This window comes from Choloepus didactylus, chromosome 15, assembly GCF_015220235.1.
Source record: "Choloepus didactylus isolate mChoDid1 chromosome 15, mChoDid1.pri, whole genome shotgun sequence".
Classification (NCBI taxonomy): Eukaryota; Metazoa; Chordata; class Mammalia; order Pilosa; family Megalonychidae; genus Choloepus; species Choloepus didactylus.
Window position 1 is genome coordinate 41354652 of NC_051321.1, and position 25754 is coordinate 41380405.

General features: G+C 37.0%; 1 protein-coding gene across 2 annotated transcripts in view; it reads left to right on the forward strand.

Moving 5' to 3' along the window:
* The window catches only part of BTAF1 (B-TFIID TATA-box binding protein associated factor 1), a 131866-nt gene that overhangs the window by 46910 nt on the left and 59202 nt on the right, over nucleotides 1-25754 (forward strand). For both annotated transcript variants that reach the window (XM_037804151.1, XM_037804152.1), the window contains 3 exons: nucleotides 5631-5771; nucleotides 8354-8478; nucleotides 10938-11058. In XM_037804151.1, the coding sequence (XP_037660079.1) occupies nucleotides 5631-5771; nucleotides 8354-8478; nucleotides 10938-11058 (387 nt within the window). The remainder of the gene's footprint in view (nucleotides 1-5630; nucleotides 5772-8353; nucleotides 8479-10937; nucleotides 11059-25754) is intronic.

A 25754-nucleotide genomic window follows, 5' to 3' on the forward strand; every position in this document is an offset into this window, starting at 1 on the left:
ATGTGTTGAAAGGTCCCCCCCAACCTTAGTTTATTTTCATTAATTTTGGCTATATGAAATGGCCCTAGATATTCTCAGTGCTACAGATAAGGCACTCTTTCAAAATTTCACTTCTGGAGGTGTTATCATAGAAATAGGTGATGCTAATAAGAGTTTAAGTACAAAGTGATTAGTTGTGGTGCTAGCTCTTTAATGTCAAGTATTATTTTCCTCCTTTAATTCATTACTACAATTAATCCAGTGCATCTTGTGGTTGGCTTAACTTTTTTTTTTAATTGTGAAATATAACACATACACAGGAAAGTGATAACTTTCAAAGTACGATTTAACAAGTAGTTAGCAAATTTCAAAGAATGTTATGGGTTACAGTTCCACAATTTCAGTTGTTTCCTTATTATGAGATATAATATATATCTACAGAAAGGTGATAAGTTTCAAAGTACAATTTAACAAGTACTTATAGAGCACATTTCAAAGCATGGTATGTGTTACAGTTCCACCATGTCATTTCTTTCTTCTAGCTATTCTGGTATCCCAGAAATTAAAATAAAATTTGTATTGTAAAGATTTAGTATTCGTAATCCTTTGTTAAATTGTATCATGTCTGTTGCTACCCCTCTCTCTTGTTTGATCAGTTTGTCAATCTTCAGGGATATCTGGGCAGGGACCACCCTAACTTGTTCATATTGAAAAGGGGTGTCAACATCATGGAAGGGCAATGCATCTGGGTGATGTTCTTGGAGAGGCTGTTGTCTCTGAGTTTTGGGACTTACCTGGCATAAGAACACTGGAGGATTTAAGTTTCTGAAAAGTAAACTTAGTGGGTGAAGCTTTTATAGAGTCTCAGATAGGGACCTAGGTATTCTTTAGTATTTTCAGGATTACTGTTGATTAGGGCTTGGCATACTGTGGGCATTTGGAATAACTAGCTGGGGCTTGCTTAAGAGACCTCCAGGATAACCTCTTAATCTATTTGAAATCTCTTAGCCACTGAAACCTATTTTGTTACCTTTCTTTTTCTTTTTTGGTCAAAAGGCATTCTCAATCCTTTGATGCCAGGGCCAGACTCCTTCCTGGGAGTTGTGTCCCATATTGCCAGGGAGAGTCACTCCCTGGGAGTCATGTCCCAGTTATGAATTTATTGGCCAAGTTGGGCTTAGAGAGAGGAAGGCCACAATCTGAGCAACAAAACATAATTATAGGTAGACTTAGCCTCCCCTTTACTGCCATAAGTTTCACAAGAGCAAGCCTCAAGATCGAGGGTTTGACTTAATTGGGTAGGGGGTTCCTAATTTCACATAGCATATATTCTGTACTAGATAAACAATCACTGCTGTCTCACATTATCTTTACTTAGTTGTACAAGCATCATCACTCTCAATTGTTCAGGGAGTTCATATTAGTGATAGCACACTATATCTCTCCTTTTGTGTCTGACTTATTTCACTTCAAGTTTCATCCATGTTATCAGATGTTTCAGGACCTTGTTCCTTCTTACTGCTGCATAGTATTCCATTGTATGTATAAACCACATTTTGTTTATCCACTCATCTGTTGAAGGACACTTGGATTGTTTCTATCTCTTGGCAATTGTGAACAATGCTGCTATGAACATCAGTGTACAAATGTCTGTTTGTGTCATTGCTTTCAGATCTTCTGAGTATATACTAAGGAGTGGAATTGCCAGATTATAGGGTTATTTAATATCTAGCTTACTGAGAAACTGCTAAACTGTCTTCCAGAGTGGCTGTACCATTTTATAGTCCTACCAGCAATGAATAAGAGTTCCAGTTTCTCCAAATCCTCTCCAGCATTTGTAGTTTCCTGTTTGTTTGATGGCAGCCATTCTTATTGGTGTGAGATGATATCTCATTGTGGTCTTAATTTGCATCTCCCTAATAGCTAGTGAAAATGAACATTTTTTCTTGTGTTTTTTCCCTCTTCGAAGAAACATCTTTTCATATCTTTTGCCCGTTTTATAATTGAGCTGTTTGTACTACTGTTGTTGAGTTGTAGGATTTCTTTATATATGCAGGGTGTCTGTCTCTTATCAGATATATGGTTTCCAGATATTTTTTCCCATAGAGTTGGCTGTGTCTTCACCTTTTTGACAAATCACTTTGAGACGCAGAAGCTTTTGATTTTGAGGAATTCCCATTTATCTATTGTTTTCTTTTGTTTCTTGTGCTTTGGGTCTAAGGTACCTCCTATTACAAGGTCTTAAAGATTTTTTCCTACATTATCTTCTAGGAGTTTTATGGTACTGTGTCTTATATTGAGGTCTTTGATCCATTTTGAGTTATTTTTTGTATAAGGTGTGAGGTAGGGGTCCTCTTTCATTCTTTTGGATATGGATATCCAGTTCTCCCAGCCCCATTTGTTGAAGACACTGTTCTGTGCCAGTTGAGTGGATTTGGGGCCTTATCAAAAATCAGTTGACCATAGATCTGGGGGTCTATTTCTGAACTCTCAGTTTGATTCATTTAATCAATGTATCTGTTTTTGTGCCAGTACCATGCTGTTTTGACCACTGTGGTTTTCTAGTCTTTAAAATCAGGAAGTATAAGTCTTCCACTTTGTTCTTTTTTAGAATGTTTTTGGCAATTTGAGGCCCCTTTCCCTTCCAAATAAATTTGATAACTAGTTTTTCCAAGTCTGCAAAGTGGTTTGTTGGAATTTTGATTGGAATTGCATTGAATCTGTAGATCTATTTGGGTAGAATTGACATCTTAACGATGTTTAGACTTTCTATCCATGAACATGGAATATCTTTCCATCTGTTTAGGTTCTCTTTGATTTCCTTTAGTAACGTTTTATAATTTTCTGTGTAGAGGTCTTTTACATCCTTGGTTAAGTTAATTCCTAGGTACTTGATTTTTTTTAGTTGCTATTGTGAATGGAATTTTTTTCTTGAGTGTCCTCAGGTCATTTCCTGTGTATAGGAACATTACTGACTTTTGCACATTAATCTTGTATCCCATCACTTTGCTGAATTTGTTTATTAGCTCAAGTAGATTTGTTGTTGATTTCTCAGGATTTTCCAAATACAAGGTCATCTGCAAGTAATGACTGTCTTATTTCTTCCTTTCGAATTTGGTTGCCTTTATTTCTTTGTCTTGCCGAATTGCTCTGGCTAGAACTTCTCACAGGATGTTGAATAATAGTGGTGACAGTGGGCATCTTTGTCTTATTCCCAATCTTAGGGGGAAGGCTTTGAGTCTCTCACCGTTGAGTACTATGCTGGCTGTTGGTTTTTCATATATGCCCTTTATCCTATTGAGGAAGTTTCCTTCAATTCCTACCTTTTGAAGTGATTTTATAAAAAAAAATGATGCTGAATTTTGTCAAATGCTTAAGCATCTATTGAGATGATCATTTGATTTTTCCCTTTTGATTTGTTAATGTACTTTATTACAGTAATTGATTTTCTCATGTGGAACCACCCTTGCATGCCTAGATGAACCCCATTTGGTCATGGTGTATGATTCTTTTAATGTGTCTTTGGATTTGATTTGCAAGTATTTTGTTGAGAATTTTTGCATCTTTATTCATTAGGGAGATTGGCTTGTAATTTTCCTTTCTTATAGTATCTTTATTTTGTTTTGTTACTAGAGTGATGTTAGTGTCATAAAATGAGTTAGGTTGTGTTCCTTTTTCTTCACATTTTTGAAAGAGTTTGAGCAGAAATGGTGTCAGTTCTTTTTGGAATGTTTGGTAATATTACCCTTTGAAGCCATCCGGCCGTAGGCTATTATTTGCAGAGAGCTTTTTGAAGACAGATTGGATGTCTTTACTTGTGATTAGCTTAACTTTTGATTCATTTAATCTTGAATACATACTGTGAGGGCTCTAAGGCACTGTACTGAGTGACACAGGGATATATTCAACTAAAAGAGACATAAAACCTACTTCAGGAAACTTTTTTGAGTAGGTGTAAAAGCAGGCAGCCAGTATGGCTGTGTACTTTTCACAATTACTGTCAGTGTTTTCTTATTGGATCCTTTATAGTAAGTCTTCTATGAAAGAATTGCAGTTAGTATTACCATTTTCTTGTAAAGAAACAGGTTCTGAAAGGTTAGATGCCTTGCTCAAGGTCACAAACTTGATAGCGGTTGCACCAGAACTTATGAACTAGATTGTGTGTCTTCTAGTCCAGTATTTCTTATATTGTTATATTTCATCTAGGATGCAAATACACACATGTAATTAGTCTCCTACTTATTGGCATTTATGCTCTTAGTAGTAGGTTATTGAAAACTCTGATGCTGTTTTCTCATGTTATGGCCAAGATGTAGTAGGTTCTTAGATTGGCCCATAAAAGTATTTCATTTCTAATGTATCTGAAGTCTTATTACTAACGAATAGCATTATATGGTCTAGCTACATATTTAGCATGGTTTTGTGGGAGAATGGTTCAGAATTCCAATGTGAGAGAACAGTAAAACTTCTTTTTTAGCCTTATTTACCCACTCTTGATCTGGTTTCTGAATTAGGGACTTCCAGTGTCCTAAGTAGTTGCCTTGAGCTGGAGATAATGGTGCCAGCGAAGTCTGTGTGTGTGTGTGTGTGTGTGCGTGCATGCGTGTGTGTTGAGGAGAAAAAAGATGAGTGAAAGTAGAGGGGAGATTATGAATGAGGAGCTGGAAGAGACCAGGACCTTTTATAGTTAACTCCCCTGAATACTTCACAGATTTGGCCAACACTGTCAGGGCCTCAGAGATTAGCCTACCCATTTCGCTTTCCATAATGACTACTTAAAGCTTGGGACCAGCTTTTTTTCTCTTCCCTTGCTCTCTCCATGACAGAATGGAACCTCCCATACTATTCCTAAAGACAAGCTCACAGGCCTTTTCGAAGGTTTTCTTTTCTTTTTTAACTGCAGCAATAAAGTGTTCCCTTCTGATTCTGCTCTTAGATTCATGTTCTCTCTCCACCTCTGTTTCTTTCCTTGTTTCTCCTGACCTCTTTTAGCCCCTTATTCTCTTGACAGTTCCTCTTCCCAAATAAAAACACCCAGCTTTTCTCTATCTCCTGCTGTCTAACCTCTGTGGAAAATAGCAGAAATACATGCAAATGGAAAATAACTTACTGGTTTTTTGAAAAGCTGGAATCTGTTTCATAGCAAGACCAATTCTCAGCAAGATTCCTAGTTTATGATCACAGGAGTAGCCCCTATTTGGCTGGCTGTGTTGGAGTGAATGCAGAAAAAGTAGATTGGAATAGTGAGAAGTAGGGAAGGATGGCTTTCCCATCCTTCTGTTATGTCCCTTTTGGGTTTTCTGTGGTGTTTAATAAGAACTAAAACTCGAAGCTAAGGTTCTAGCATGGGTTATGTATGTGTATGTGTTCACACAGGAAATTCTAGTTGTGTTTTATAGTCTTACTTAGAAAACAAATTTTGATATGTTAAGTTACAATGAATAACGTACATGATGCCACTGTGGTCTTTTTTAAATGGGATTAGTTATGTAGGCTTCTGTTGGTGTTATTTTTCCGTTCTTTTTATGTGATCCTATTTTAATAAATAAAAATTCTGGCATTTATGTTTTGATATGGCAAATTTAATAACATGTTTGAGCACAGAAATTGTACTCTAGGAAAGTAATCTATTTTGATGCACTGTTTTACAGGATGTAATTAATACTTTATTGCCTAAAGTTTTAACTAGAATAATTGAAGGACTCCAAGACCTTGATGATGATGTAAGAGCTGTTGCTGCAGCATCATTAGTACCTGTCGTAGAAAGCCTTGTTTATCTTCAGACACAAAAGGTAAATTAAATCTTTTTGCATTTTCTCCTTATATAAGGCTTGTTTACATTTGGGGTTTAGAGTGTTAGGAAAAACATTGAGTTCTTTTTTCCCTTTCATTTTCAACTTTCTTATGGCAGACATTTTATATATATATACACACATATATGTATAATTCTTCGGCATAGTGAATTGTGTCTGTATTAATGTACTTCTCTTTCAATACATAGGGAACTTCCTTGAGAAGAACACAGTCATTTCTCCTTTATTTTACTACTGGGTTTTAGACATACGGGGTTTTGATTTGATTTTGCTTTTGCTTTTTGGTTTTTCAATCTGGTCTCATTTTTTAAATTGCCTCTTTTAATGCAGTGCCCCCTTGAGGAGCCTGTGGAGAATGCAGGGGTATTCACCTACCCCACCTCCATGGTTGCTAACATGACCACAGACATAGGGGACTGGTGGTTTGATGGGTTGAGCCCTCTACCACAGGTTTTACCCTTGGGAAGACGGTTGCTGCAAAGGAGAGGCTAGGCCTCCTTATGGTTGTGCCTAAGAGCCTCCTCCCGAATGCCTCTTTGTTGCTTGGATGTGGCCCTCTCTCTCTGGCTGGGCCAACTTGAGGGGTGGGATCGCTGCCCTCCCCCCTGCGTGGGATCGGGCGCCCGGGGGGGTGAGTCTCCCTGGCAACGTGGAGTGTGACTCCCGGGGAGGAGTGTGGACCTGGCGTCGTGGGACGGAGAGCATCTTCTTGACCGGGGGGGGGATGTGAAGGGAGATGAGGTGGGCTTCGGTGGCAGAGAGAGTCCAGGGGGAGCCGAGGGGTCGCTCTGGTGGGCACTCTTACGCACACTTTAGACGGCCCTTTTTGGGTTCTGGAGAGTTGGGGTGGCTGGTGGTGGATACCTGAAGCTATCAGACTATAGCCCAGAGCCCATGAATCTCGAGGACAGTTGTATAAAGGTGTGGCTTGTGAGGGGTGACAGGGGGATTGGGAGGGCCATGGGGACCGCACTCCACTTTGTCTAGTTTGTGGATGGATGAGTAGAAAAATAGGGGAAGGAAACAAACAGACAAAGGTACCCAGTGTTCTTTTTTACTTCAATTGCTCTTTTTCACTCTAATTATTATTATTGTTATTCTTGTGTGTGTGCTGATGAAGGTGTCGGGGATTGATTTGGGTGATGAATGTACGGCTATGTGGTGGTGCTGTGAACAATCGAAAGTACGATTTGTTTTGTATGACTGCGTGGTATATGAATATATCTCAATAAAATGAAGATTTAAAAAAAAAAAAAAAAAAAAAAGACATAATGCTGAGCAAAATAAGCCAGGCACAAAAAAAGAGACATTGTATGTTACCACTAATGTGAATTCTGTGAAAAATGTACAATGTTTTATACTATAGAATGTAGGGGACCTAGAGATACCAATTAGTGGAGGGGGAATGATAATCTAATAAGAACAGACAAACTATGGAGGGTAATCTCAATGTTATGGGAATGCTCAGGAATGATTATGGTTTGTAAACTTTCTTGGATATAGTAAGATCATGTTGGAAGCAATAGAGTTATTTTAGGTTTTTTTTTTCTCTTATTCCTTTGTTTTCTTAGGGGTTGTTAATTTTCTTGGGGTATGGTAGGAACATGTTGGAAGCAATGTAGTTATTTTAGATTATTTGTTTTTCTTACTCCTCTGTTTGGACATGGTTTATTAATTTTCTTGGGGTATGGTAGGAACATATTGGAAGCAAAGTAGTTATTTTAGGTTATTTGTTTTCCTTAATCCATTGCTTTGTTTGAAATGTTGTGGGGTTTTTTTGGTTGTTGTTTGCCTGTTTGTTTTTAATTTTTTGATAGACAAAGTTAAAAAATTGAAAAAAAATCAGAAAAATGGGAGTAAAAACTAAATGACAAATAGGGTGGGATGGGGGGATGGTTTGGGTATTCTCTTTTCACTTTTATTTTTTATTCTTATTCTGATTCTTTCTGATGTAAGGAAAATGTTCAGAAATAGATTGTGGTGATGAGCGCATAGCTATGTGATCATACTGTGAACAGTTGATTGTATACCATGGATGACTGTATGGTTTGTGAATATATTTCAATAAAACTGAATTAAAAAAAAAATTGCCTCTTTTAAGGTCTAGCTGACTTTCTTTTGTATTGTCAAAAACAAAATACATATATTTGGAAGTGCTGCAAGCCATATTTTAAAAACTCAAAAAATAAATTTGCCTTTTCCTCATTTTTAGTTGAATTTTAAATGCATTAAAATTGCTTTACATAGAAGGGTGTAAAAAAAAAGTTAAGTTTCTTACATAAAATAATTTTTTTTTTTTTTTTTTAATTTACCTGCCCGTTGTGAGCCTGGTTAGGAAGGGAATGGCCAAAGTAGACTGGAATGTCACTAAAAGGAAAGACAGAGAATTGCTAAAAGCAAATACTATCTCCTTAATTTTACTCAGAACTGGCACTGTCCAGGATATAGGGGTTGTACATTTTGTTGAAGCAATAGGGACTCCTGGGATGTAATTTGGAAGGGTTGTGAATATTTTGTATTTATAAAATTGATAACTGTTTTCTTGATAACTGATCTTACAGGTGCCCTTCATTATAAATACATTATGGGATGCTCTTCTGGAACTCGATGATCTGACAGCTTCAACAAATAGTATTATGACTCTTCTTTCTTCCTTGTTAACTTATCCTCAAGTCCAACAGTGCAGGTAATTATTTCTAAATAGTGTAATACAGAGGAAAGTCTTCACATACATTTCCAGATAATTAAGCCTAAAAACATAATATCCTATCACCTTTAAGAACAGGACTGTAAAATACTGTACTGCCAAATACTACTGTTTTCAAGAGGACTTTTCTTCTGTGCTCTAGCCACCAGCACATTTGAGGCAGGAGCTGAAAGAGGTCATGTTTACCTTTGAGTTACTTCCTATGTAATTCTTAATCTTGTTTGTCTTATAAAAGGTTACTTTAGAAGCATATTCATATATTATTTCCAGTTCTAGCCCCAGAATGTAGAATTTTAGCATATTTAACGACATTTGTTAGTAGTATGGTATAATTGACCATCAGATTTACATTTTCTAAAACTTGCCCTTCTGGGAGCTTTTTCTTTGTAATGTTTATTTCTCAATTCTTATTCTTGATTTCAGTAATTATTCATCAGGAAGGGAATACATAATAATGTATTATTTATCTAAAGGCGGAGTTCTAATGAAACCAAAATCATATACCAAAAATTTAAAGTACAACTTATTTTCCTGTATGGTTATTTGATGTGAAACTTAGCAAATTAACGCATTCCCTACCTTTTATACTGGCTCCTTTGTATTATTGTTTCTATTAACAGTATCTTTGGAGATATTGAAGAAAAATTCTTTCTTTTGCTACTTTTAAAAATTTCCAGATGAGAAAAGTAATTACTGTTCTTATCCTAGTGAGGGTGTTAAGTGAATGTTCATATGATTATGATTATAAATGATTTCTGGCTCTATGAATGAGTCTGTTTTCAATTAAAATTATAGATGTATGAAAAACATGTAGAGAGTAATTCAAATAATATTGACTGATAGTACTTTAATGCTAAATTTAGTCTAGTAGAGTAGTCCACAAATTGGTATAGCAATTTAAATGTCTGAAAAGCAGAAGAGAAAGTTGAAGTGGAGGTGCATATATGGGTTTTTCTAATTTCAGATGGGTCTATTAGTAATGAAAGCGATAGGGATTAAATGAGTTAATATATGTGAAAGCTCTTTTCAAACTGCAAAATATAGGGGTTTTTAATTATCCTAAGTCAGAGGTTGGCAAACTTTTTCTGTAAAGGCCCAGATAACAAATATTTTCAGCTTTGTATGCCATATAATTTCTGTCAGAACTACTCAGCTCTACTGTTGTAGCCATGGTCAGTACCTATAGAAATGAACATGACTTGTGTCCCAGTACAATTTGACAAAAAAAGGAGTAGTCTGGGTTTAACCTATCAGCCATAATTTTCCCTAAATAAGGGACTTAATCGTAGTTTTTTAAATCATCAGGTAGATGGTATCAGAAGATAAATGTTAAAAAAAGAAAGAATGTAGTGAAAATTTTAATTCAATGTGAAATAACATAGCTTTTGACCATTTTTTCCCCCCAAAATTGCCATATTAGAAAATTTGCTGCTTATATTATGATAATGTGACAAATACTTTCCAGCTTATGGAAGATGAAATGCAGCATGCCATTTGGAGCATGAACATTTACATTATTAACAAAAATTTGTTATAATGCTTTTATGTATTTTGAGTCTGTTTTATGTCCGTGTGTGCATGTCTAAATTAGAATTTTATAAGTGAATATATACTAAATGTGTAAATAAAGTGATAAGAAGTAGCTACATACAAACCTGCAAGTAATGAAAGTAATGTTAAAAGATAGGCCTCCTAAGAGGAACCACCAAAGGAGAATAGTAGTTACACTGTTATATTCTTTTTTGTCCATGCCTTTTTCTTCAGAGGTGTATACTTCAGATACTACTTATGATTCATTTCCTAATTCCAGGTAACTTTTGTACACGACTCGTGGATGTGACGGGAATCCTGTGGTCCAAATTAGCCTAAACTTGGCTTTGCTTGCTTCCCCTTTAAAATCTGCTCTGTAAAAGGGAAGAAATTTGAGTTTTCCTAAGTTGGTAATGCTAAATCAGGGATAACAAATTTGAAAACTTCCACTGTGCCACCTCTTGCTTATTTGATATGTGGCAGAGATGGCCCCAAAGGAGATGGAAGTTATGTGCATCTAGTGATTACCCACGGGCATTAGCAATGCTGATCTTGTAGGCTCTTGATTAACTAGGATCTATGTCCCATTTTTCCTCAGTAAGAACAGATTGGGAATAGGGGCAGCTATTTTGGAAAATTCTAACTTAAAAATAATTCATGGCTTTCATGCTTTAGATGTGCCTAATGTTGATATTTCTACCCATTTTTATGGCCCTGTTTGCTCTGGCTATTCTAATGCTAGTTTTGAATGAATGTTCATATGAAAATTTATTATCTTTTTTACTTTATTTATGAAAAATATACTTAATGTTAACATTGCTAGGTCCACAGGGGAATTATGTTTAGATAATGTATCAACAGAGTTTCAACTGAGAATGAGTAAGATTAACTTGTATCTTCTTTATTAGCATTCAACAGTCACTCACAGTTTTAGTTCCACGTGTCTGGCCTTTTCTGCATCACACTATATCATCAGTTCGAAGAGCAGCATTGGAAACTCTGTTTACGTTATTATCAACACAGGACCAGGTAAGAATTAACAACTAGGTATAGCAATCTTGAAATTTATATAAATTAATTTTATAAAATAAAACAACCACCAGCTTACTCTTGCTACATATTCAAAGATCAGGAGAGTGTGGGCCTGATAGAAATGGTGTGCTGACTATGTAAATACATAAGAAGATAATCATCACGATAGCAGAAGTATTTTAATGTTACATGCTGAGTTACATTTCTGGCACTTAGAATAATGCATAACACATAGGAGATCCTCAGTAAATATTTGTTGGATGAATGATTGATTAAATAGTCCCTTCCTGTTGGGGTCCTGTTATTACATTCTCTGTATGATCAGTAGTTGGGTGGTTGGCAGAACTCATCCCAGGTTTGAAGGCTGTATTTTATAGCTCTGCAATATGACTCCTAAGGATTACTCAAATTTAAGACATGGTATTTTCAAGGATAGTGTACTTTAGGGAGTCACAATGAAATGGTTACAGAGATCATTCATGTAATATCAATGTGTGAATGGAGGCAAACAAATTTCTTGTATTTGGGGAAACATCAGTAAGGAATCCATTCTTCCAGAATGTTGTTATAGATAAGTTCTATAGTTTGAGTGGGTCATCTTTTTTTTTTTTGTTTAATTAAATTCAGTTTTATTGCGATATATTCACATACCATACAGTCATCTATGATGTACAATCAGCTGTTCACAGTACCATCGTATAGTTATGAATTCATCACCCCAATCTATTTTTTTTTTAATCATCATTTTATTGAGATATATTCACATACCACGCAGCCATACAAAACAAATTGTACTTTCGATTGTTCACAGTACCATTACATAGTTGTACATTCATCACCTAAATCAATCCCTGACACCTTCATTAGCACACACACAAAAATAACAAGAATAATAATTAGAGTGAAGAAGAGCAATTGAAGTAAAAAAGAACACTAGGTACCTTTGTCTGTTTGTTTGCTTCCCCTACTTTTCTACACATCCATCCATAAACTAGACAAAGTGAAGTTTGGTCCTTATGGCAATCCCAATCCCACTGTCACCCCTCATAAGCTACATTTTTATACAACTGTCTTCGAGATTCATGGGTTCTGGGTTGTAGTTTAATAGTTTCAGGTATCCACCACCAGCTACCCCAATTCTTTAGAACCTAAAAAAGGTTGTCTAAAGTGTGCGTAAGAGTGCCCACCAGAGTGATCTCTCGGCTCGTTTTGGAATCTCTCTGCCACTGAAGCTTATTTCATTTCCTTTCACATCCCCCTTTTGGTCAAGAAGATGTTCTCCGTCCCACGATGCCGGGTCTACATTCCTCCCCGGGAGTCATATTCCACGTTGCCAGGGAGATTCACTTCCCTGGGTGTCTGATCCCACGTAGGGGGGAGGGCAGTGATTTCACCTTTCAAGTTGGCTTAGCCAGAGAGAGGGGGCCACATCTGAGCAACAAAGAGGCATTCAGGAGGAGACTCTTAGGCACAAATACAGGGAGGCCTAGCCTCTCCTTTGCAGCAACCGTCTTCCCAAGGGTAAAACTTATGGTAGAGGGCTCAACCCATCAAACCACCAGTCCCCTATGTCTGTGGTCATGTTAGCAACCATGGAGGTGGGGTAGGCGAATACCCCTGCATTCTCCACAGGCTCCTCAAGGGGGCACTACATCTTTTTTTTTTTTTTTTTTTCCCTTGTTTGTCTTTTTTCTTTCTTTTTTTTTTTTTTTTTAACTTTCCCTTCTTTTTTCATATCAACTGTATGAAAAAAAAAGTTAAAAAGAAAACAAACATACAATAAAAGAACATTTCAAAGAGACCATAACAAGGGAGTAAGAAAAAGACAACTAACCTAAGGTAACTGCTTAACTTCCAACATGTTCCTACTTTACCCCAAGAAAGTTACATAATATAGCAACATTTCAGTGAACTTGTTCCTACTACATCCATCAGAAATTAACAGACCATAGGCATTTCTGGGCATCCCCAGAACGTTAAATAGCTTATCTGTTCTTCTTGGATTATTGTTCCCCCTTCCTTAATTGCTCTCTACTGCTAGTTCCCCTACATTCTACATTATAAACCATTTGTTTTACATTTTTCAAAGTTCACATTAGTGGTAGCATATAATATTTCTCTTTTTGTGCCTGGCTTATTTCGCTCAGCATTATGTCTTCAAGGTTCATCCATGTTGTCATATGTTTCACCAGATCGTTCCTTCTTACTGCCGCGTAGTATTCCATCGTGTGTATATACCACATTTTATTTATCCACTCATCTGTTGAAGGACATTTGGGTTGTTTCCATCTCTTGGCAATTGTGAATAATGCTGCTATGAACATTGGCGTGCAGATATCTGTTCGTGTCACTGCTTTCCGATCTTCCGGGTATATACCGAGAAGTGCAATCGCTGGATCGAATGGTAGCTCTATATCTAGTTTTCTAAGGAACTGCCAGACTGACTTCCAGAGTGGCTGAACCATTATACAGTCCCACCAACAATGAATAAGAGTTCCAATTTCTCCACATCCCCTCCAGCATTTGTAGTTTCCTGTTTGTTTAATGGCAGCCATTCTAACCGGTGTTAGATGGTATCTCATTGTGGTCTTAATTTGCATCTCTCTAATAGCTAGTGAAGCTGAACATTTTTTCATGTGTTTCTTGGCCATTTGTATTTCCTCTTCAGAGAACTGTCTTTTCATATCTTTTGCCCATTTTATAATTGGGCTGTCTGTACTATTGTCATTGAGTTGTAGGATTTCTTTGTATATGCAAGATATCAGTCTTTTGTCAGATACATGGTTTCCAAAAATTTTTTCCCATTGAGTTGGCTGCCTCTTTACCTTTTTGAGAAATTCCTTTGAGGTGCAGAAACTTCTAAGCTTGAGGAGTTCCCATTTATCTATTTTCTCTTTTGTTGCTTGTGCTTTGGGTGTAAAGTCTAGGAAGTGGCCTCCTAATACAAGGTCTTGAAGATGTTTTCCTACATTATCTTCTAGGAGTTTTATGGTACTTTCTTTTATATTGAGATCTTTGGTCCATTGTGAGTTAATTTTTGTGTAGGGGGTGAGGTAGGGGTCCTCTTTCATTCTTTTGGATATGGATATCCAACTCTCCCAGCCCCATTTGTTGAAAAGACCATTATGGCTCAGTTCGGTGACTTTGGGGGCCTTATCAAGATCAGTCGGCCATAGATCTGAGGGTCTATCTCTGAATTCTCAATTCGATTCCATTGATCTATATGTCTATCTTTGTGCCAGTACCATGCTGTTTTGGCAACTGTGGCTTTATAATAAGCTTCAAAGTCAGGGAGTGTAAGTCCTCCCACTTCGTTTTTCTTTTTTAGAGTGTCTTTAGCAATTCGAGGCATCTTCCCTTTCCAAAGAAATTTGATAACTAGCTTTTCCAAGTCTGCAAAGTAGGTTGTTGGAATTTTGATTGGGATTGCATTGAATCTGTAGATGAGTTTGGGTAGAATTGACATCTTCATGACATTTAGCCTTCCTATCCATGAACATGGAATATTTTTCCATCTTTTAAGGTCCCCTTCTATTTCTTTTAGTAGAGTTATATAGTTTTCTTTGTATAGGTCTTTTATATCTTTGGTTAAGTTTATTCCTAGGTACTTGATTTTTTTAGTTGCTATTGAAAATGGTATCTTTTTCTTGAGTGTCTCTTCAGTTTGTTCATTTCTAGCATATAGAAACATTACTGACTTATGTGCATTAATCTTGTATCCCGCTACTTTGCTAAATTTGTTTATTAGCTCTAGTAGGTGTATCGTTGATTTCTCAGGGTTTTCTAGATATAAGATCATATCATCTGCAAACAATGACAGTTTTACTTCTTCTTTTCCAATTTGGATGCCTTTTATTTCTTCGTCTTGCCGGATTGCCCTGGCTAGCACTTCCAGCACAATGTTGAATAACAGTGGTGACAGCGGGCATCCTTGTCTTGTTCCTGATCTTAGAGGGAAGGCTTTCAGTCTCTCACCATTGAGTACTATGCTGGCTGTGGGTTTTTCATATATGCTCTTTATCATGTTGAGGAAGTTTCCTTCAATTCCTACCTTTTGAAGTGTTTTTATCAAAAAGGGATGTTGGATTTTGTCAAATGCTTTTTCAGCATCTATTGAGATGATCAATTGATTTTTCCCTTTCGAGTTTTTAATGTGTTGTAATACATTGATTGTTTTTCTTATGTTGAACCATCCTTGCATGCCTGGAATGAACCCCACTTGGTCATGGTGTATGATTTTTTTAATGTGTCTTTGGATTCGATTTGCAAGTATTTTGTTGAGGATTTTTGCATCTATATTCATTAGGGAGATTGGCCGGTAGTTTTCCTTTTTTGTAGCATCTTTGCCTGGTTTTGGTATTAGATTGATGTTAGCTTCATAAAATGAGTTAGGTAGTGTTCCATTTTTTTCAATGTTTTGAAAGAGTTTGAGTAAGATTGGTGTCAGTTCTTTCTGGAAAGTTTGGTAGAATTCCCCTGTGAAGCCATCTGGCCCTGGGCATTTATTTGTGGGAAGATTTTTGATGACTGATTGGATCTCTTTGCTTGTGATGGGTTGGTTGAGGTCTTCTATTTCTTCTGTGGTCAGTCTAGGTTGTTCATATGTTTCCAGGAAATTGTCCATTTCTTCTACATTATCCAGTTTGTTGCCATACAGTTGTTCATAATATCCTCTTATAATTTTTTTAATTTCTTCAGGATCTGCAGTTATGTCACCTTTTTCATTCATTATTTTGTTTATATGGGTCTTCTCTCTTTTTGATTTTGTCAGTCTAGCTAGGGGCTTGTCAATCTTGTTGATCTTCTCAAAGAACCAACTTTTGGTGATATTTATCCTTTCTATTGTTTTTTTGTTCTCTATGTCATTTATTTCTGCTTTAATCCTTGTTATTTCTTTTCTTGTACTTGGTTTAGGATTGGTTTGCTGTTCATTTTCTAGCTTCTTCAGTTGATCCATTAGTTCTTTGATTTTGGCTCTTTCTTCCTTTTTAATATATGCGTTTAGTGCTATAAATTTCCCCCTTAGCACTGCTTTTGCTGCATCCCATAGGTTTTGGTATGTTGTGTTCTCATTTTCATTCGTCTCTATATATTTAGCAATTTCTCTTGCTATTTCTTCTTTAACCCACTGATTGTTTAGGAGTGTGTTGTTTAACCTCCAGGTATTTGTGAATTTTCTAAGTCTCTGATGGTTCTTGACTTCTAATTGTATTCCATTGTGGTCAGAGAATGTGCTTTGAATAATTTCAATCTTTTTAAATTTATTGAGGCTTGTTTTATGTCCCAGCATATGATCTATTCTGGAGAAAGTTCCGTGAGCACTAGAAAAGTATGTGTATCCTGGTGATTTGGGATGTAATGTCCTGTAGATCTCTGTTAAATCTAATTCATTTATCAGATTGTTTAGGTTTTCAATTTCCTTATTGGTCTTCTGTCTGGTTGATCTATCTATAGGAGAGAGTGATGTGTTGAAGTCTCCCACAATTATTGTGGAAACATCAATTGCTTCCTTTAGTTTTGCCAATGTTTCTCTCATGTATTTTGTGGCACCTTGATTGGGTGCATAGACATTTACGATTGTTATTTCTTCTTGCTGAATTGCCCCTTTTATTAGTATGTAGTGGCCTTCTTTGTCTCTCAAAACATCCCTGCATTTGAAGTCTATTTTATCTGAGATTAATATTGCTACACCTGCTTTCTTTTGGCTGTAGCTTGCATGAAATATTTTTTTCCATCCTTTCACTTTCAGTTTCTTTGTGTCCCTGTGTCTAAGATGAGTCTCTTGTATGCAACATATTGATGGTTCATTTTTTTTGATCCATTCTGCGAATCTATATCTTTTAATTGGGGAGTTTAATCCATTTACATTCAACGTTAAAACCGTGAAGGCATTTCTTGAATCGGCCATCTTATCCTTTGGATTATGTTTGCCATATTTTTCCCTCTCTCTATTAATATCCTTTATTGTACCCATACCGAATCTCTTTAGTACTGAACCTTTCTCCAAGTCTCTCTGTCCTGTCTTTGTTTCTCTGTCTGTAGGGCTCCCTTTAGTATCTCCAGTAGGGCAGGTCTCTTGTTAGCAAATTCTCTCAGCATTTCTTTGTCTGTGAAAAATTTAAGCTCTCCCTCAAATTTGAAGGAGAGCTTTGCTGGATAAAGTATTCTTGGCTGGAAATTCCTCTCACTCAGAATTTTAAATATATCGTGCCACTGCCTTCTCGCCTCCATGGTGGCTGCTGAGTAGTCACTACTTAGTTTTATGCTGTTTCCTTTGTATGTGGTGAATTGCTTTTCTCTTGCTGCTTTCAGAACTTGCTCCTTCTCTTCTATGTTTGACAGTGTGATCAGTATATGTCTCGGAGTGGGTTTTTTTGGATTTATTCTATTTGGAGTTCGCTGAGCATTTATGATTTGTGTATTTATGTTGTTTAGAAGATTTGGGAAGTTTTCCCCAACAATTTCTTTGAATACTCTTCCTAGACCTTTACCCTTTTCTTCCCCTTCTGGGACACCAATGAGTCTTATATTTGGACGTTTCATATTATCTATCATATCCCTGAGGTCCATTTCGAGTTTTTCAATTTTTTTCCCCATTCTTTCTTTTATGCTTTCATTTTCCATTCTGTCATCTTCCAGGTCACTGATTTGTTGTTCAACTTCCTCTAGTCTTGTACTGTGAGTGTCCAGAATCTTTTTAATTTGGTCAACAGTTTCTTTAATTTCCATAAGATCATCCATTTTTTTATTTAGTCTTGCAATGTCTTCTTTATGCTCTTCTAGGGTCTTCTTGATTTCCTTCATATCCCGTACTATGGTCTCATTGTTCATCTTTAGTTCTTTGAGTAGCTGCTCTAGGTGTGTCTCTTCTGGTCTTTTGATTTGGGTGCTTGGGCTTGGGTTATCCATATCGTCTGGTTTTTTCATATGCTTTATAATTTTCTGTTGTTTTTGGCCTCGTGGCATTTGCTGACCTTGATAGGGTTCTTTTAGGGTTTGTAGACCAGTTGAAGTCCTTTATCTCTAATTTATCAGATCTACAGCTTCGTGGAGTACACTTTCTCTAACTAACCAGCAGGTGGCGTCCACGAGCCACCTGTTCTCCACAAGCCAGATCTCCCCTGCTTAGCCTTTTTGGTGAGTGGGGGAGTGAGTCTTGTGGGGCCCAATTGGTGTCCCAAGCTTGCGTGTGTAGTTGGTGTTGCCTGCCCTGTATGTGGGGCGTGTTTCTGGGCAGTCGGGGAGGGGGGGTGGCCCTAAAAATGAAATCTCCCTGATGATCCTAGAGTTTTAAAGCTACTGCAATAGTCTAATCCTTCAGTTCAGTCCTGCCACAGTTTGTCTCTGCCACTGACCCACAAGTCTTTGGTATTGGCGTATGGCTCCTGAGACTTGCAAGTGGGCCCCTCTTCCAGGCTGTGCACCCCGGGTCCTCTGTTGAGGGATGACTGTGCTATGTCACAGGTGAGTGCCGTCCCCCCAGGGCAGTTCTGGGCTGCTGGGCTGTGTTGGGAGGCTCCCAGTCTGCTCAAATGATGGCTGAATGGGGCTCTGTTAATTCACACTGCTCCCCCTTCCCAGCTCTGGGACATTCAGCTGAGGTTGCAGGGAAGGCTAATGTCCACGCCCAGTTTTGTGGTGTGTGCCTGTTATTTGAAGCACTTCCGTCACACTGGGTTGTCTGGGGCAGCTCTGGGCTATGGGGCTGGCGATGGGCAGGAGTGTTTCCTGTCCACCAGGATGGTGGCTGTGAGCGGACACCCCCCTTTTCTTGGGAAGTTGTGTTGTTTAGTGAATTTTCTCAGCCACTGGATTATTGCCTTTTGTCTCAGAGCTCTCTTAGTTCTGCTCTTGACTTGACGTGCCCAAATTTCAATTCTTTGAAGCTTTCTGTATTGAGCTTCTTAGAGTAATTGTTTTAGAAAAAGCAAAAAGGATTTAAAAAAAAAAAAAAAAACAAAAAAAAAAACGGCCCTCCTCAGAGATCTAATGGGTTATTGAAATGCTAATAGACAAAGCAACCAGGGCCATTAAGGAAAGGTGCACAGGGCAGAGAGATCAGCCTTGCTTCGGGATTTGCATATGCGCCTCAAGGCCTGATCTCCGCCCTTCCCCTTTCTGTGTTCACCAGAACTCCAAAAATCCTCTGCTTTTATTTTGGAGTTTTTCATGTTGTTTTTTTTCTATGCCTGTCTCCTCTCTGCTGGGCTGGCTGCTCTCAGAGTCTCTGGTGTCTGGTCTCAGTCTATCTATGGTTGGAGTTTGAATCAGTAGAATGAGTTTCTGATAAGAGCAGCCACTGCAATTCTCCCTTCTCCTTCCTGTAGCTGACAGCCCCTCCTCCCCCGGGACTGAGCCTGGCAGGGAGGGGCGCGGGTCCCCTGGCCGCAAAAACTTACAGATTTCGCTGATCTCAGCAGTTCCACGTTTTCATGAGTGTTGTATGAAGTATGCCCAAAGACAGATTGCTCTGTGGTGTCCAGTCCACGCAGTTCCTGGCTTTTTACCTACTTTCCTGGAGGAGTAACTAAAACATACAGCTCACCAGTCTGCCATCTTGCCCCGCCTCCTCCCCAATCTATTTTTGAACATTTTTCTTACACCAGAAAGAACCAGAATAACAATAAGAAATGAAAGTAAAAAAGAACACCCAAATCATCCCCCCCCCCACCCTATTATTCATTTAGTTTTTTGTCCCCATTTTTCTACTCATCCATCCATACACTGGATAAAGGGAGTGGGATCCACAAGGTTTTCACAATCACACTGTTACCCCTTGTAAGCTTCATTGTTACACAGTCATCTTCAAGAGGCAAGGTAACTGGGTTGGAGTTTGATAGTTTCAGGTATTTACTTCTAGCTATTCCAATACATTAAAACCTAAAAAGTGTTATCTGTATAGTGCGTAAGCGTGTCCACCAGAGTGACTTCTCGACTCCATTTGAAATCTTTCAGCCACTGAAGCTTTATTTCTTTTCATTTTGCATCCCCCTTTTGGTCAAGAAGATGTTCTCAGTCCCACAATGCCAGGTCCAGATTCATCCCCGGGAGTCATATCCTGCACATTGCCAGGGAGATTTACACCCCTGGGAATCAGGTCCCATCTAGCAGGGAGGGCAGTGAGATCACCTGCTGAGGTGGCTTAGATAGAGAGAGAGGGCCACATCTGAGCAACAAAGGCACTCAGGAGGAGACTCTTAGGCACAATTATAAGCAGGTTTAGCCTCTCCTTTGCAGTAACAAGCTACATAAGGGCAAGCCCCAAGACAGAGGGCTTGGCATACCAAGCTGTCAGTTCTCAGTGTTTGTGAGGACATCAGCAACAATACAGGTGAGGAAGTCCAACACTTACACATTTTCCCCTGGCTCCTCAGGGGGGCCCCGGCATATATATATTGTTATTCTCCGGCCAAATTACTTTGGGATGTGTTGCTATTTCACTTTAACCTATACAAACCTACCATATTTCATTTCCTATTCCAAGTTCCATGCAATTGTGGTGTTTGAACAAACTGATTGTAGAAGTTATATTGTTTAGAAAATATAGATCCTGTACCAAATAAACATCTCTTCCCTTGGTCTCACATGGAAGTTGAAGTTTTAACACACAGTCAGTTTCAACCTTTACCCTTTGGCCTGATTTGCCCTAGTCTTAACCAGATCTGCTTCATTCATATCTCTAATTGAAGTCTGGGCTGTTTTTCAGCTTTTTTTTTTTTTTTCTTTCTTAACAGTTGCTGTATGCATTAATACTGGCATTCATGTCTGCCTAGCTCTAGCTCTGACTTTCAGGTGCCAATCATCTTTTAAAGCAAAGTGGTTAATTTTCTAAAAGAATAGATTATGGCATGTTTAAAGTCCTTGTTGTGTTCACTAACCTTGTGTTTCAATGTGAATTTGGAATATTCCATGTAGATTTGCTTTAGTCTGCAGCATGATATTGTGTTGAACTGGGAATCAACATCTGTAAATTTTGTTTTGAAGTATCCTTTTGATTTTGTCTAATCAGAATCTTCTTTGAGGAAAAATTATATCTGTTTCATAATACTCAGTTGATCAGGCATGAGCTAATCTGACAAAACTTGCATGGGTAATTCTGAATTTTCATTCCATTTTTTCTCTAGTTTTGTGATTTTGCCTACATGTTTTTATTATTATTATTATTATTTACCTAAATGTTTTTGATTTAAGTATTTTATTAAAGTTTACTTCAGGTTGACCTCATGAAATTATCAAATTTCTTCCTTCCGCATTGTTCTTTTATGCCCTCTGTTCCTTATAAGATGATTAAACCCCCTGCAGGCTCTTTTTAATTTACTTTTGTGGCCTTTTATTATTTATATAGTAACATCAACTTTATTTGACATTTTTAGGAAATAATGTATTCTATTTAAATTTCCAAGTAATTGAAACATACTTTGTTAGCACTGAAACAGTTTACCCATTAAAATGATAGACAACTCTGATCATCATCTTAAATTATATTGAAACTAACACTTTTTGGTGGATCAGTCATCCATGTTATTTGCTGGTTACTGGTTGTTTTTTTTTTTTAATCTTCATTTTATTGAGATATAGTCACATACCACACAGTCATACAAAACAAATCGTACATTTGATTGTTCACAGTACCATTACATAGTTGTACATTCATCACCTAAATCAATCCCTGACACCTTCATTAGCACACACACAAAAATAACAAGAATAATAATTAAAGTGAAAAAGAGCAATTAAAGTAAAAAAGAACACTGGGTACCTCTGTTTGTTTGTTTGTTTGTTTCCTTCCCCTATTTTTCTCCTCATCCTGTGCTGATTATATAATGGTATACTATGGGAATATTGATTGATGAGAGTCACTACTCAATGGCTTTGCTTTTCTTTTTCAATTGCTTTTACCAAGGTTTTTCTTCTCTCAACTGTGAATCGTGATTCTCACTTCTGGTAGTCCTGACTTGTAATTTGGTGCCCCCTTCCCTTGTTTTAAAAATTTTTACAATTTCAATAACACTTGCAAGATGGTTCCAAATCTCCTCGATGATTGTGGATATTGGTTATTAAAATATGTGGTTATGAAAACATCTCTTCCTGTTCTCTGGTGTTGATTTTCAGTCCAAGAGTTCTTTGTCTTTTGAATTTGCCTTTGCTGGCTTGTAAATGAAGGCTTTGGCCAAGCATATATAAAGAATTGATGATGGTGACCCATTATCATTTCTTGTACTAGAACTCCATTCACTTTGTATGTAATTTGTGGTATGTCAGCTACCACTTACTCACAGGCCCTCAGTATTTTGCTGAATTAATTAATATGAAGTTATATGCTGGGTGTTCTAGGAAATACCAAAAAAAAAAAAGCCTGCATGGTTCTTATCTTGGAAAACTTTATAGTGTGCCTATGATGAGTCATTTACATGATAAGTTTGATAACCTCTGAAAAGAGTTAAATAATATAACACCAGAATATGAGAGATGTAAGGAAGCAGAATTGAAAAGCAGACTGGGTGCTGAAAGATCAGGAGGATTAGGGTCATAAAGGTTCCAAGAAAACTAATCTTTCTTAACCTCTCTCTGTTTAATATAGTATCTTCTGTATGTGTTTCATGAATATCTCTCATTTTTTTGAGTAATATGTCAGTTTCATATTTGGAAAGTGTACAGCGTATGCTTGAGGCCAAAAGAGCTTTTCCCATGTACTCTCTTTAGATTTTTAAATATATTCTCCTTCCATATTTTCCTTCTAATTATTCTGGTATATTCATGATCCTTTGATTTTTGGATCTTAATACTTATTGCATTTCCTATAATCTGTTGCTTTTGTTGATTATCTATGCCTCTGATTTCTTTTTCTCTTCCCTTTTAACCTTTTTAGTAGCATCCTTAATGAAATTTCCCATTGTTTCTATCTAGTTTCTATCTTCAGAGTGTCTCTTCACTGAAAGAAGTAACATCAGGGTAACTTAATATTGATGTGTGTAGATCATTTTGTGCCTTGTCGATGCCCTGAGCTCTGCTTTTCAGTATCCTTACCCTTGGAGACTATGGCTATGGCACTAACTACCCACCCTCAGTACGTTCTGCTTTTGGCCCTCACATGTAACCTTCATTAGTTTTGTTCATTTTCTCATTCTATTTTTTTCAAATAATAGTACAAAATCAAATTTTTATGTTTCCACCACCCATAATTGTCATTAATTACAGTTTTGTGCTAATTGCTTTGTGTTTTGGTAATAAATTTATTTTAAACTTGTAATCCTCTTAGACTATCACTTGTTTTCTAATCCACCCGCTCTTCTTTCTATATATTTATTTTAAAAAGTTTAGAATCAGGCTTAGTATCTTTAATTTCTACACAGTCATAATATTTCTAAAACGAGAGAATCTGCGGTGAGTCTCAGGATGACTTTGGGGACCATAGCCTCAGTTACACTCAAACTGATAGAATTTTATTTTGCCTCCTACATTTTAATTAAATTTCTGTCTTTCAGCCTTTGTCAATCTTTTCCCCTACTATTTCCTGATACAGATGCTGAAATCAAGAAAATTCCCCAACCCATGCCCATTTCTGAGCTGTAAGCATGTTATGTTCATTTGATACAAGTGTCTTTGCACATGGGTCATAACTTCTTGTTCCCATCCCTCTTCTTCCTGTCTCTTTCCTTTCTTACAAGGAACAGACCGAATCTCTAGTGTCACAAGCTGTTCCAAATTCTACAACTCACTGTGATTTTTCTTTAATCTATTATTTAAAGTTATTATTATGCAGAAAAAAACTTGTTTATTTAATGTTCATTGTTAATCTTATGATCCCAGCAACATTATTTGCTCTCTGAGGAGTAATCAGAATAACTATATATGATGCTTTTTTCTGTGATTGTACTCCTTTCCATCACAGTGCCTCATGGTTACTTACTGATTGATTCACAGCTGTGTACAAACCTGCTTTTGTATGCAGGTCCACAGTTTTGAAATCCAAAGCTTTTTTGTAAGTTGGGTCAACTTATAGAATTACATATTTGGTGGCAAAACCTGACCAGTGTGAAAAGAAGCTGTTTGTATTCTCTATCCCACATAACTTGCCTATTTGTACATTTTGTTTCAGAAATTAATACATTTTATTCAGACCCTGCTTGGGATATTATATAACTTTTGGCATATACAACCTCATTGTTCTAAAATTTGAGAAATCCTGAATTCCAAGACACATCTGGCCCCAGGGAATATGGATGAGAGATGATGGGCCTGTGGTGATAATAAAATCTACCCCCACTTTAACTTGTCTTTCCTGTACTTCTGCCCTGCAGTCTTGCCTTTTGATCCCTGCCTAGTATTGCTAATTAGTCAGCATTCTCTTATGGAAGCAATCTTAATGTAAAGAGGAGTCTACTAGGGCTTTTATCACTATTGTTACCTTTTCAATGTTGTAATGAAAAGATCCCTCTACTAGACAGTGGCTGTAGGTTTTAACTCTAGTTCTACCGTTTATTAACTATGACGTTGGTCAAGTTTACTTAACTCCCAAACAGCGTTTCTCAGAGTTATGCGGTTCAAGTGAGATAATGTATATGAAAGTGCTTCAAAAATGTTAATGCTACACAAATATACATAATAATACGGGTAGTAAGAACAAGAATTAGCACTTCTACTTTTGGGACTTCTTTTCTAACAATTTAGACATCTTATTTATATTTTGGGTTGTAGGAATAATATTTAATTGTGATAATAATAATCTGAGCTAATCTGAGTGCTTTATGCTAGAGACTCTGCCAAGCACTTTTAATAAGATGGCTACTGTCATTCCTATTGTGCAGGTGAGAGAATTAATGATCATATATTAAGAAACTTTACCAAGCTCACAGCTCAGTCACAGTAAATGGCTCAGCTCAGATTCAAATCCAATGCTGACTGACTTTCAGCTTTTAACTAAATTTATACCTGGAGACAAAATGGATTAAATGTCTACTGAATTGCTTCCCCACATGTGAACATAAAATCATCTTACATTCAAAGTGAAAAAGTGAACCTCATCTCTGAATTATTAATAGCTCTGTTCTGACTTTAGTTTCTAACTTTTCACGCTCTTTCAGTAATTCCAGAGTAATTTGGTGAAGCCAAACTTGGCTGTAGCTTAATGGATCTCTACCTCATAAAGACTAATGCTTCTGTTGCTCTGAAAGTATCCTTTTGATTTTCATTAATAATTCTTTTTTTGTTTTGTTTTTTCTTGCTTTATAAAACCAGAAAACTTTTAAGGATGATGAGCTTATTCATAAAACGTATCCCATCATAAATATGCAGGTGCAGGCATGCATACCTCTAAATGTCCTTAAATGGAACCATAAAGTTACTTATGAAATATTATGAAATGTTATTTCCATTATATATCACTGCAGCATCCTGTGGCATCTCAGAAAATAAATTGTTTAATCCCTGTGCCTTTATCAGTGATGTTAATGTGAAAGTATTGGCTAGCTTGACTTCCTGGGGAGTATGAAATAGGAATTCTTAAGAAAACCAAACTACTTTCATTTGGTACTGACTTATAATCAAGGTGTAATCTTTTTTGCAAGCAGCTTGGCAATCAAAGTTAGGGAATTTACCACTTGTTTTTCCTTTCTATATTGTCTCTTTAGCCTATGACTGTGTTTATATACAAGAGTATATCTATGAATGTCTTTATCACTAAACTACTGAAA